Below are 14,036 nucleotides of genomic sequence, written 5' to 3' on the forward strand. Positions count from 1 at the left end.
CATATTTCCTTTTCAGTTTGTTCTGTATAGTCTTAATCTGAGTATGTCTAGACCTGCTCCCGCCCTTTTCTTTCCTTTCTTCCTCTCTTCCCTTTTTTTCCCCCCTTAGAGCTTCCTAAATGTATGGTCTACCATTGAGTCTATCCCCCAGGCACTCATCTAGATTACTTATACTTTCTGTGTTTTTGTTTTCTCAGGTGCTAGGAACTGGCCTTGCTCTGCTAGGCAAGTGCTCTACCACTGAGCTATATACCCAGCCCTCTAGATTTCTTAAGAAAATTTCCTGGGCTGGGGATGTGGCTCAAGCGGTAGCGCGCTCGCCTGGCAAGCGTGCGGCCTGGGTTCGATCCTCAGCACCACATACCAACAAAGATGTTGTGTCTGCCGAGAACTAAAAAATAAATATTAAAAATTCTCTCTCTCTCTCCTCTCTCGCTCTCTCTTTAAAAGAAAAAAAGAAAATTTCCTACATTTGGAGTATAACCTGTTCATTCTGATAGATGGTGGTTTAAGAGAACAGAATTGTCACACTGCCTGGATTCCAGTCCATACTTCAATACTTACCAGCTTTATCACCTTAAGCATAGCCCCTTTAAAATAGGTATAACAATAATTAAAGAATTGAGAAAATCTAGAGTTGATACATAAAAAGTGCTTAGAATTATGCATGGCATTATGTTCTTAAATATTAGAAGATATTACTGATTATGGGATCTATTTAGGACATTGTACTAGATAATAGAGACCCAAAGAGGGTCTGTAGTTGGGTTGCTGCCCATAGGAGACTTGTGATATTGTTGGGGTAGTGCTAGGGATTACAGATTAAAGGTAAGTGTAGTCACATGTTCGCCATATCAGATGACTGATAGAGACAAATGCTATAAGATTTTAGAATAAAGATGAGTCACCAGGCAAAGTTTCACAGAGGATGTGACTGAATTCTGCTGGAGCCACAAAAATTTCTAGGGAAATAAATGTCCTGATGGATGAGAGGCAAAGAAAGTGGCAAAAGTCATTTTGCCTAGTATATATGATTAGAGGGTGTTAATTCTTTGTAGTTAATTTCTTGTAATAATTTGGGAGTATAGTTTGGTTAAGTTATATAAAGACATTGGAAATCTTCCTGAGCCGGGATCATTCCACATAAGTAAATACTGCTGGCCTACTTAGTCTTGTGTAGAGTGAAGAAGGAGTAAATTGGTGGGGGAAGGGAAGCCCATGGGTTTACACCTTCTTTCTCTGCTGTATCTTTGCAGTATGACTTCTCCTTGGAAAAGAAAACCATTGAGTGGGCTGAAGATATTAAGAAAATCCAAGAAGCCCAACAGGAAGCAGAACGCAAAGCCGAGGAAGCAGAAGCTAAAGTGAATTCTAAGAGTGGCCCAGAGGGTGATAGCAAAACGAGTTTCTCCAAGACTCACAGTACAGCCACAATGCCACCTCCAATTAACCCTATCCTTGCCAGCTTACAGCACAACAGCATCCTCACTCCAACTCGGGTCAGCAGTAGTGCCACGAAACAGAAAGTTCTCAGCCCACCCCACACAAAGGCAGATTTCAATCCTGCTGATTTCGAGTGTGAAGAAGACCCATTTGATAATCTGGAGTTGAAAACCATTGATGAGAAGGAAGAGCTGAGAAATATTCTGGTAGGGACCACTGGACCCATTATGGCTCAGTTACTGGACAATAACTTGCCCAGAGGAGGCTCTGGATCTGTATTACAGGATGAGGAGGTCTTGGCATCCTTGGAGCGGGCAACCCTAGATTTCAAGCCTCTTCATAAACCCAATGGCTTTATAACCTTACCACAGTTGGGCAACTGTGAAAAGATGTCGCTGTCTTCCAAAGTGTCCCTGCCCCCTATCCCTGCAGTAAGCAATATCAAATCTCTGTCCTTCCCAAAACTTGACTCTGATGACAGCAATCAGAAGACAGTCAAGCTGGCAAGCACTTTCCATAGCACATCCTGCCTCCGCAGTGGCATGTTCCGGAATTCCCTAAAGCCTTCCACCCAAAGCAGTGCCAGTGAGCTCAATGGGGACCATACTCTTGGGCTTTCAGCTTTGAACTTGGACAGTGGCACAGAGGTGCCAACCCTGACATCCTCTCAGATGCCTTCCCTGTCTGTCTTGTCTGTGTGCACAGAAGAATCATCACCTCCAAATACAGGTCCCACAGTAAGTCTTTTAAATATCACTTCACCCCCACTAGGTTACAGTTTCAAAGATTTCTAAATTCTACCTTGCAGTTGCCTTCCTCATATTATTTTCAAGGTTTATGGCAAGATTTGATATGGCATGTTGATTGCTTATATAATTTTATGTAAAATTCTGGTTATTCTTCTGAGGACCAGGATTATGAATTTTAAATCTAGGCTGGTTAAATTCTCCCCTGCCCTGATGCTGGGGCCTTGAGCATTCTAGTGGTTCAGTGCTCTGCTACCACTGAACTCCATTCCCAGCGTGAATTTGGTTAATGTTCACTGGTTCCTCCATGCATCTTTGGGTCTTTTCCTTTGCAAAGGTAGGGTGTGATGTGGATCTTGCAAATGGTATTTCCTGTCTGATCGCTTAGTTTTTGTCTGTGTTGTCATGTCTTGTAAATTTGTTTTTAATGGCTTGTTTTATACTTATTAACTTTTTGGTATTATCCTTTTCTTCCTCCTTCATCTTCCTCCTCTTTCTTGAATGGTTCTTTTTATCGTAGTTTGGCTAATTTGAGGTTACATTTTTTTCATACTGGGTTCCTTAGTAACCAGCAGATAATTTGTTTTGGAAGTTGAAGCACAAGGTGGAAATTTTTGAAAGGTCTTTAAAAAATATGAAGATTTTAATCATGTTATTCTTTTCTTCTATTGGGAATTGTGCAATTTTCTTCAAAGGAAGGGAGGAAGAAGCTTGGGATGGATTGATTAAAAAAATTGCAACTTGTATCATCTTGAAGAAAATCAAATCTGATTTTGCCACACTAAAACATTGTAGATGCAGTGAGGTCCCTTTATTGTCACAAAGTATAGGTTTAGCTCTTGGTATAGTTGTTTCAGCAGCACAGAACAATGCATTATTGCATTCTAGAATAGAAGTTAAAGAAGTTTGCTATATCATCAGCTCATAATTCTTTTTTTAAATGACAGCACCTCAAGAGATTATTTAGAGCCGGGAAGGAGCCTATAATTGTATTGGTGTGATGTCTGTCAAATATCATAACAATCTTGCTATTAGTAAAGAGAAGAAACTTTGGCCTGCTTTACAAGTGCAAGTTTCAAGCAATAGCATTCTTTGTATATAATCATCTGTTCGAGTGCCTTCACTGTCAAGAAATCTCCCTGCCGCTTATAAACTTCTGGACTCTGGCCCAGATGAACTAGATAGAGTGCAGAGCATCAATATTAATCTCTTGGAGTATGCTTCATCCTAATTCTCCCTAGTCATTGTTGGGCTTTGATTAGGACCATATCCCTTTTCATGATATACTGTACACTTTAGATAAATTATAAGCACCCTGGAAAAGATAAGGGATCCTCAGCCAATACTTCCCATTCCCATTTAAAGACAGATTAAACATTTAGAGATCAAAGCCAATGAAAACAACAAAGCTCTTTCTCAAACCAGAACACTTTTTTCATTCTTTGATTAACTTGATTTTTCTGGCCCATTTTTCTCTTGATGGAGGGGGATCTGCTTCCTGTTGACCTGAGAATTTGCTGCTTTGAATGTGCTGATATAAAAAGAGCTCGAGTTCTTTTAAGTCATGACCCTATCCCCAGGGAGCAAAGCTTGATTCTCATCCTGGCCCTCTATCTTAATGTTCGAGTTGGACCCACCAGTGAGAACATTTCCTAGTGACAGAAGGACTAGTGAGAGAATAGTGCCAATGGCAGGGGTGGTAGTGGTCATCTGGGCTGTGTACATTTTTCATATACTAATCCTAGAGAAGTGTTAGTGGAATTAACTGTTTATGATGTAATGTTTCAGTTTCATTTTTCAGATTTTGATTTCATATTTTACTTTTTACATACATTTATCTTAGAAGTTGAGAAACTCATAGGCTAATCTTGAGAAGAACAGGTGCCCCCAGCCCACCAGATACTGGGGATTGAACCCAGGGCTACACACATGCTAGGCAAATATTTTACCACAAATATATCCCCAGCCCCACAAGTATTTTCTTCCAGTTTATCTCTTTTCATTTTGTCTATTTTAAAGTTATTTGTTTTGAGATAGGATCTTGCCCAGCCTGGCTTTAAACTATGATCCTCCTCCTTAAATCTCCAAATGGCTGGGATTACAGGGTGTGTGCCACTGTGCCCAGCTAAGAGGAACAATCTTGAAATGTACTCTTCTAAGTCAAACCTAGAACTGACTGATTTTGATAGTGTCTCTTCCTACTGCCTCTCAGCCCTTCAGAGGCCTTGCTTTGCTTTGCTTTGCTTTGCTTTTTTTTTGGTACTGGGGATTGAACTCAGGGGCCCTCAACCACCAAGCTACATCCCCAGCCCTATTTTGTATTTTATTTAAAGATGGGTTCTCAACTGAATTGCTTAGTGCCTCACTGTTGTTGAGGCTGGCTTTGAACTTGAGATCCTCCTGCCTTAGCCTTCTGAGCCACTGGGATTTCAGGCTTGCACCACTGCACCTGGCTGCTCTGCTTTTGAGTTAGGCTAATTATGCTGTTGGGTTCTGTTTCTCTAGGTATGTATACTTATTGCTTATACTTTCACAGTGAATTCAGGAGAACATTTTGCCTTTCCTTTATATTTCTTAATTCTGAATTTACTAATTGTGGTCATTAAACAGTAGCATTAATTTGCCTTTAAATTTATGTTTAAAATTCTTTTTTGACATATAGAACCCCTTAGCTTTTTTGTTTTAATATATATATTTTTGTAGTTGTAGATGGATACAATACCTTTATTTTATTTATTTATCTTTATGTGATGCTGAGTACACAATCCAGGGCCTCACATGTGCTAGGCAAACACTCTACCACCAAGCTACCACCCCAGCCCCTAGAATCACTTAGCTTTTATGTATTCATATCCCATTCATCATTTGCAATTACTTTAATGTAGAATCCTTTTCTCTTTTAAAAAACATAAATTTATTTTTATTAATGTAATACAAACACAATTTGCAAGATGAAGTAGCTTTTAAAAGGCTCACATTGTTGAGTGTGGTGGCATGCATCTGTAATCTAAGTACTTGGGAATCCAAGACAGGAAGATCACTTCAGCCCATGAGTTCCAGACCAGCCTGGGCAACATTGCAAGACTTCACAATAAAACAAAAGCAAACAAAACCAAACCTAAACCAAAAAGGCTTTTATTGAAAAATAGTACATCTCTATCTCACCTCTCCCTGTTACCAGTTTTGTTTCCCACCGGTGCTTTGAACTCACTGAGGTTTTTCTTTCTCTCTTACCTCCCTCCATCCCTCCCTCTGTTCCTTCTGATGAGATTTCACTATATTGCCCAGGCTGGCCTCATATTCCTGAGTTCAAGTGATCTTCCTCCCTCCATCTCCAGAATAGCTGGAACTATCAGCACACACATACCATTGCATCTATATCTTTGCTGAAGTATTTCTGCTGAGATTTATCTTTGTATTTCTAAATAGAATGTTTATATTTCCATTTTCTAAAGATAGAAGGTCTTATTCTTCCTGTTATAGTAGTTAAGGTCTAGCTCTTATAACGGCCCCTCTCTCACTTCTTCCATTATCTTCCACCATATTTTTATAAGAAATTTGGGTAAATAAATGTTGTTCACATTGTATTTGGATAAATATGTATTACTGAGGGCATTGTGGTTCATGCTGGCAATCTCAGTGACTTGGTAGACTGAGGTGAGAGATTTGTAAGATCAAGACTGGCTTCAGCAACTTAGTAAGACCCTATCAGATAAAAAATAAAAAGGACTGGGGATATAGCTTAGTGGTAAAGTGCCCCAGGGTTCAATCCCCAGCACTAAAAACAAATAAACAATGTATTATTTTTTCCTTTTTGTTTATATGATTGTTTCTCAAACTCCTTATTGAAATTCAGTTTCTTGGGCTGGGATTGTGGCTTAGTGGTAGAGTGGGTTAGGGGCATGCTGCTGATTGTTATAAAGCTTCACTAGAGGTAGAAAGTTGACATTAAGGGGAATGTCCCAAAATGTCAACTTGTGATTCTTTGGAATTACAGTTTTTCCAGAGAATTCTTCCTGAGGGCTAAAGAAGGTGGAGATGGCTGATATAGACTTTTAGTTAATCCTTATTCTGCTCTATATTGTGCATGGAGTCCTTTCTATCTTTTTGTCTCAGGTTCATATTTTCTAAGAAATAAACTTTCTGCCTCCTGTAGAGTGAGGCAGATGGGATGGGGAAGGTTTTTACTGCTCTGATCAAGGACCCTTTGACTTATCCCAGTAGTCCTTGGTGTTGAGTCCTATTAAGAGCGCCTGAGTACTGAGGGACCCCTAGACTGACTCTGCTCTTTCCTACTTGGCTCACTTTATATTTCCTTGCTTCTTCATATTACCCTCTCTTCATGAACTTTCCACATTTTAAGATTTCATTGGAACTTATTGTCCATTGCTTTCCCTTTTTTATCTTTTATCTTAAAGGTAAATGCAATTTTAATACTCTTTTAGTGGGCTTTTGGGGAGAGATGGTAAAGACATTTGGTTGATTTGCTCTGTTACGAGTTCTCCTTTGAAAATCCTAATCAGCTTCCGTTTATTACATAACTGTTGATTAGAGGGCCAGTAAGTGCCAAGCCCAAAGCCAGGCCTTGGGAATTTGGATATGTATGAGACATGGTAACTAACCTCTAGGAATTCATGGTAATGTACTGTGTGCCAGCAATGGGACCAGAATGCTCTAGGAACACAGGCTGGAATGTACCTGCAGTCTGTGGGGTGAAAAGGAGGCATTTGGGAAGACTTGGCAGAAGAACCTTCTTGATTTGAAGGCTGCATAGTTATAAAAAGAACTGCTACCTCTGAAGCCTAGTAGTATGCCCAGACTCTTTAAGAAACATTTCTTTTTTTTTCTTGTTATCCTCTCCCCCTGGCCCCCTCCCATACAAAGGATTGGACCCAGTGGTGTTCAACCACTGATCCACATCCCAAGCCCATTTTATTTTGAGTCAGGGTCTTACTAAGTTGCTTTGGGGCCTTGATGAATTGCTGAGGCTGGCTCCTTTCTCTGCTTCCTGAACCTCTAGGATTATGAGTGTGTGCCACCACTCCTGGCCTTTGAGAAGCTTTGAAACACTAATACTCATATCCTCTTAATAACTTGCTTTCCCTCAAACACTGATGTTTGGAAAGGTATCTAAATTTCAAGTTTTTTTCAAGTTTCTACTTTTTCTTGTTTGTTGTGACATTTTAGTCAGTGAATATGAAAATACCATTTTATATTGGCATTAACCCCTGCCTCCTCCAAGAACTAACCTTTTTCCTAAAAAAAAAATACTTAATGACAAAAGTCTGCTATGAATATAATAATAGTATTTAATAAATCCTATATGGGACTCAGTGGTAGAGTGTGTTGTTTGTTTGGCATGTACAAGACCCTAGCTAGCTTTGATCCCCAGCGAGAGACACACACACACACACAGTTGTATCCATATTATAGGAGTATTATATAAATTTTAAAGTTGTACCCTGGATTAAATAGCTTTGGTGAATGACTCCATAGCCTAAATACTTACTGTGTTATGATTCTAATGAGGGATCCTTTTTTTTAAAAAAAATATTTTTTAGTTGTAGTTGGACACAACACTTTTATTTTATTTATTTATGTGGTGCTGAGGATCAAACCCATTGCCTCACACGTGCTAGGCGAGTGCTCTACTACTCATCCATAACCCCAGCCCCTGTAATGTGTAACTTTTTTAGAAGCCATGAGGCATTCAGGAGACTTTATGAAAAAAAGTTAAGCATTTGAAGAATAGTTCTGAATCCTGACTAGGCTCCTTTTGTGAGAGATGGCATTGTTCTTTGTTGTTTGAAACTGGAAATTAAACCCAAGGTGCTTTGCCACTAAGCTACATCCCCAGTCTTTTAAAAAAATTTTTATTTTGGGGGCTGAGTTGTAGCTCAGTGGTAGAACACTTTCCTAGCATGTGTGAAGCACTGGGTTCTATTCTCAGTGCCACATATAAACAAATGAACAAAATAAAGGTTCATCAACAATTAAAGACGTATTTTAAAAAAGATAAATTTACTTTTGAGACAGGGTTCCGCTAAGATGCTTAGAACCTGAGTTACTGAGGTTGACACTGAACTTGCAATCCTTCAGTGTCAGCCGCCCAATTACAGGCATGTCCCACTGTGTCTGGCTAGATATTGGTATTCTTGAGCCCAAGTAGAGCCTATCCCCAAGAGACAGACACAATTGTAGGGCCAGCAAATTGGCTAGATTGTCATGATACATTGTCTGTGCCCTGCCAATACTCCTGTAACCTATAGATTACCCTGTGATTAGGCTGCTAAGTGTTGTGGGTGAGATGGGTACGTGGAAACAGACTGAGCTCAAGACTGTAGTCTTCCTGGCTTTCCCCAGCAGAGTTTAAGAACATCTGGTTATAGCAATATAATTTTGGACTTACTTCTAGGACAGAGGACTCCCTTTCCTAAAAAAGAAAATAAAATTACAGAACATCTTCTTTCATTCTTGGGAACTGACCCAAACTGTAGAACAGCTTGTGACCTGTTCCCATAGTGGATGGGTTCTTTGACCTGGGAGTGAGCTTTGTGCCTTAGACTTCATTAACAGAGATGATAGGAGGAACTAAACTGAGGAGCTTGTACACCAGTCAGGTGAAGCTTATTAGTAAGGTCAATTAGTAAGGTCTGTCGCCAGCACAGTAGATTGGGACAGGATCTTGGAGTGCACATTCCTGTCCTTGGGGTCCAGACTGGTATGGCTAATACTCCCTCTGTCCTGCTCTGTAGGACAGAAGCTTTAGTGTGAAATGAAGCTCTGAGCTGGCCATGTGTGGGAACAGGACTTGCAGCCTGTGCCCGAACCAGTGAAAAAATAGAGAGGCTGAGGGACAGCGTCAACTCCAGAATGGGAATGTTTGGAGTGAGTGATCCTTCACGACACTGAGTTACAATAGCCCAGGAGAGCCCTGGAGAGAACTCATTGCAGCTAGCTTGGACACCAGTCCTGTGAGTAGTATTAGGGCTTCTTTATCCATCTCAAGCCCAGGTGATTGGGACATAGAAGGGCATATGGCTATTTATGAGCTTTCTCATTCTGTAAGATGGGATGAGAGCAGCCACAGTTGCAGGTGTCTTCCCAGCTTTTCTCTCCCTTGGCTGGTACACCACCCCGTCCCTTTTCATACCTTTTCAGGATGTCTGGTACTTTGTTTCAAGTTGACTGCTCAACCTGGGGCTTGATTACTATCAGAAATGGAAAGCTTCTGGATTAGGCTGCCTCATTGGTAAGTCTTCTGGGGCCCAGATTGTCCTTCTTGATCTTCTTGTTTCTCTATCACCAGGTTACCCCTCCAAATTTCTCAGTGTCACAAGTGCCCAACATGCCCAGCTGTCCCCAGGCCTATTCTGAACTGCAAACACTGTCTCCCAGTGAGCGGCAGTGTGTGGAGACAGTGGTTAACATGGGCTACTCCTATGAGCGTGTCCTGAGAGCCATGAAGAAGAAGGGAGAGAATATCGAGCAGGTGAGTGGCTGGTCTACAGCAGAGTGGGTGGTGAGCCAAGATCATTTGACCCCTAGAACTGGGATAGTACTTCTTATAGAGCCCCTTAGACTTATAGCATCAGCTTCTCTCCTGTGGATTTGTGGGGACTGACAGGGTACTATATGAGGGAAACCAGCAGTTTCAGCAGCAGTACTTCTTTTTTGGGGTCTGCTCTGAGACCTAGGCTGAGGAAAAATCTTGGGAGTAGTGAAGCTATTGGACTGTTATCCAGTTATCCCCTTTAAAGGGGCAAAACTGGATTGTTCTAAATAGGGTACTGGAGTCCTACACCTTTGGAATATTTTGTGACTTGGACTGTTAATAAGAGGACTCTCCTGCTCAGGCTATGGAGTTGACATTCTCGGAGAGGTGTCAGTTTTGGCAGCATCTCCTTTGGCAAATGGCTACTCATATTTAGAAGGGCATGTCTGTTCAGCAAGTAGTCGCTGAGGTGCTGTGTTGGACACAATTCAAGGCACAAATCAAGTTCTGTCCAGAATCTGATGGCTCAGGTGTGGCAAGGAACACACTTCACACTAGCTAGTAAGACTCTTGGGAAACACAGAGGAGCAGCAGTAGGTGCTCAACTCTTTGTTTCTTTCCTTAGATTCTCGACTATCTCTTTGCACATGGACAGCTTTGTGAGAAGGGCTTCGACCCTCTTTTAGTGGAAGAGGCTCTGGAAATGCACCAGTGTTCAGAAGAAAAGGTGGGAACCTTTATGCTTCATGGGAACCTTGAAGGAGGGACAGAATAGTCTGTCCTGGTTTTGTCCCGTGGCTCACAATCCCCTTTCCTTGACTATAGGCAGAAGTAGTGAGGGGCAGAATCTCCCAAGTGTCGAGACAGACTGAGGCCAGTGTTTGGCTTAGATGAAGCACTAGGTTGAAGACTATCTAGAATCCCAGGGAAGAGAAGATTGATTTGGGCTAAAAGCCAACTTTTAGACTTGGCCATTGTTAGTCTGACTTACTCCTTGGAGAGAGCAACTATGGATGGGGGTGGTGAGTGAGACCCAGAGAGAAGTCGGCAAAAATGAGTTGGGACTGGGCATGGCTCCTGAAAGAGTGGGCTATGGCATCAAAAACCTGTCTGCCCTGGCTTCGGCTCATGAAGCAATGGTTAAAGGAGGCAGATGCCTCCCCAACAAGTATTGCTATGTACACACTGAGCTGTTTTGCATGGCTGGACCTTTTTATTTAATTTGTATTTTCTTTTGTCTCTTAGATGATGGAGTTTCTTCAGTTAATGAGCAAATTTAAGGAAATGGGCTTTGAACTGAAAGACATTAAGGAAGTTTTGCTATTACACAACAATGACCAGGACAATGCTTTGGAAGACCTCATGGCTCGGGCTGGAGCCAGCTGAGACCAGGCCCTGCCCAGGCCCTGCCACGGAACCACCACCCCCCAGAGGCCCTGCAGAGCCCACATGTGGGGAAGAAGGGGCACACTTCTGGATTTTCTTTTGGGGATTAGAAGATCAGGTGTGGAGACTGTGCTTGCCAGTCTCTGTGAGCCTAGGCTCTGAGCTGGGGAGAAAATGAGGAAGATTTGGGCATGCCCCAGACTTTTTCTGGCTCCTTCCATATTAAATGTATTTGTATTTGAGAAGTGTCCTTCCCACTTTGACCCTCCAGAGAGACTACTTTGGTCTTTCTGGGGTCTCTACATCCTCAGAAGAAACCTGGTCTAGCTGCCAACAGGAGTGGGGAGAAAAGGGAGGGCTAGACTTAGTGCTGCTTTGGGGTTAGATGCTTCCCCCACTACCTGCACTGGTGGATTGAACTCTAATCCAAGTTGAGTACGAGAAGGTTCTTCCAGGGTTTTGTTCTTTCTCCCTTTTAATGAAGTCTTAGTGTTACACTGGTTCTGTAATGTCTCTGAGGTACAAGGAAAGCGCTTTTCCCCATGGGGCCCAGTTTGCCTCTTCTGCCAGGCAGTCACCATACTTCCCTGTCCAGCCTGTTTCTTTCAGCTTGGTTTGGACCACAATCCTCTGCTGCCCAAGGTCTCAGAGCCCTGCTCTAGGAAACCTGTTGTCAGTTTGAGTAATCATTGGCCCCTTCCCAGCACACTGAGTGGGTTGAGAAAACAGGCCACAACTTGGTGGCCTAGCACTAACCCTCCCCTGTTATCCTTGAACAGCCTCTTCCTCCAGCCCTGCTTTAGGATGACACATGAATAACACCTAGGTTTAGAAATCACTCTCTTTGGTTTCTTTTGTATTATGTTGTACATCATTATAGATCTAAATACAAAGGATATACAGCCTTGATGAATCTAAAATAATTTGCTAACTATTTTGATTCTTCAGAGAGAACTAATAATAAAAGTCTAAAAGGTATCCTGCTGTGTTAACTTCTTTATTGCCAGGAATTGTTTTACTGAAGAGGGTGGGCTGGTGGATGAGTAGTAAGGGGAATTCCTGGGGCTGGAAAAGTACGGAACACATGCTTTCCTGGTAGACTGGGCATTCAGGGAAGTCCCTTAGGAAATAAGTCCTTTTTCCTGTGAGCAACACCAGGCATTTATGTTTTGTGCCACAGGCAGGACTGCATTTTAAGTACTTCCCTAGCTCTCAATGGTGCTCTTGTATCTGATAGAATTCATCCCTAATGTTTCTTGTCTTTATTATTCCTATTAAGTCTCTGGGGATCTTGGCTGGGAGTTAGACTCTGGTTTTTAGTGATAATGTGAGGGGCTTCAGAGCCTTAAACTGGAAACAGGATGCCCTCTGGTGGTCCCATCTAGCCCCATCTGAGGCTGACAAAGGATGGCTACTACAATTTGGCTATTTAGCTTTCCTTTAGCTTTTTAAGTCCTCCTCTTATAACCTCAAAGTTATCCTTTACTTGAGATTGTTCATATGGTAATGGACTTTAAGGCCAAGGCTGTGACGTATGAATCTGTTTTATTCCGTGGGGCCTCTAGAAGTGATGGGCACCTGGAGGCTACTTTGTTTTCCTTGTCTTGAGCTTTTTCCTGATAAAAAGATAACGTAGGGAGCAGAACTCAGATGAAAGGGTGTGTGTGTGTCACTATAGCTCACAGCACTCAATGCCAAGATCTTAAATACAGACCGTTGAATACAAATGGTCAACAAATATGTGAAAAAATGTTCATCTCTAGCAATTAGAGAAATGTGAATTTCCATCTCATTTCAGTCAAAATGGCAATTATCAAGAATACAAATAACAATGTTGGTAAGGATGTGGGGAAAAAGGTAGTCATATGTTGCTGGTGGGTCTGCAAATGGGTGCATCTACTATAGAAGGCAATATGGAGATTCCTCAGAAAACTAGGAATGGAACCACCATTTTACCCAGTTATCCCACTCCTCAATATATACCCAAAGGACTTAAAATCAAACTCTGGTATATATACACAATGGAATATTACTCAGCCACGAAAAAGACTAACTTTTGCCAGTAAATGGATGGATCTGGAGACTATCATGATAAATGAAATAAGGCAATCCCCCAAAAAAAATCAAGGGTTGAATGTAGATCTGATTTGTAGATGCAAACACACAACATGGCAAGGGGGGGCAGGGAGGAGGGAAGAATTTCAGTGGATTAGAAAAAGGGGAATGAAACAAAGGGGGAAGGGATGGGAATCAAAAAGACAATAGAATGAATCATATAATTTTCCTATGTTCATATATAAATACATGACCAGTGAAACTCCATATCATTCATTTTAAGAATGGAATCCTAATTGGAATAAGTTATACTCTGTGTATATATATGTCAAAATAGACTGTACTGTCATGTGTATCTTAAAACAATTTTAAAACAACAACAATAAAAAATAGGCCCTTAAGAGTGGCAAGCCATGCTGTCCTGGAAGATAGTAAGCCTAGGAGATAGACTTGCCCGAGATCCTCTAGCTCTTCAGTTTTCCCAAGAGGAGCAGGAAATCAGTTAGGCAACCAGGAACTGCCATAGAAACAAAAGGACTAGCATAGGGAGGTGCTGATCACCTCAGCAAAAGGTTGAAATGGGGACAGAAAAGTACCCACCCTCTTCTTCTTCGGAACTGGATTGCTGGAAGGAAGGGTAACTATAAACACAAAGCCTGCCCCACATCTGCTATTAAAGACATCATCAAATCAAAGTTTATTCATTTTACATTTTCAAAAGTAAATCTACATTTCCAAATCAATCTCCAAGGGCCAATGGGGCAGAGCTCACCCTACTGCTGCCCTGCTAGCACCTATGTTTTAGGTTTTTTTGTTTTTTCCTTTGAAGACTGAAAGGCACAGAATTTAGCTAATAAACACCCTCCCTGGACTCAGCATATTGTCTTCCTTAGCTTGTGACCTCTGACCTC

At 41.5% G+C, this 14,036-nt stretch overlaps 1 protein-coding gene across 6 annotated transcripts in view; it reads left to right on the top strand.

Moving 5' to 3' along the window:
* Ubap1 (ubiquitin associated protein 1) overlaps positions 1-12,041 on the top strand; it is a 49,327-nt gene extending 37,286 nt beyond the window's left edge. For all 6 annotated transcript variants that reach the window (XM_077797900.1, XM_026387904.2, XM_026387903.2 and 3 more), the window contains 4 exons: positions 1,257-2,180; positions 9,499-9,681; positions 10,310-10,411; positions 10,930-12,041. In XM_077797900.1, coding sequence (XP_077654026.1) covers positions 1,257-2,180; positions 9,499-9,681; positions 10,310-10,411; positions 10,930-11,070 — 1,350 coding nt within the window. In that variant the 3' untranslated portion in view covers positions 11,071-12,041. The remainder of the gene's footprint in view (positions 1-1,256; positions 2,181-9,498; positions 9,682-10,309; positions 10,412-10,929) is intronic.
* Positions 12,042-14,036: the final 1,995 nt, after the last annotated feature.

This window comes from Urocitellus parryii, chromosome 4 (genome assembly GCF_045843805.1).
Source record: "Urocitellus parryii isolate mUroPar1 chromosome 4, mUroPar1.hap1, whole genome shotgun sequence".
Lineage (NCBI taxonomy): Eukaryota > Metazoa > Chordata > Mammalia > Rodentia > Sciuridae > Urocitellus > Urocitellus parryii.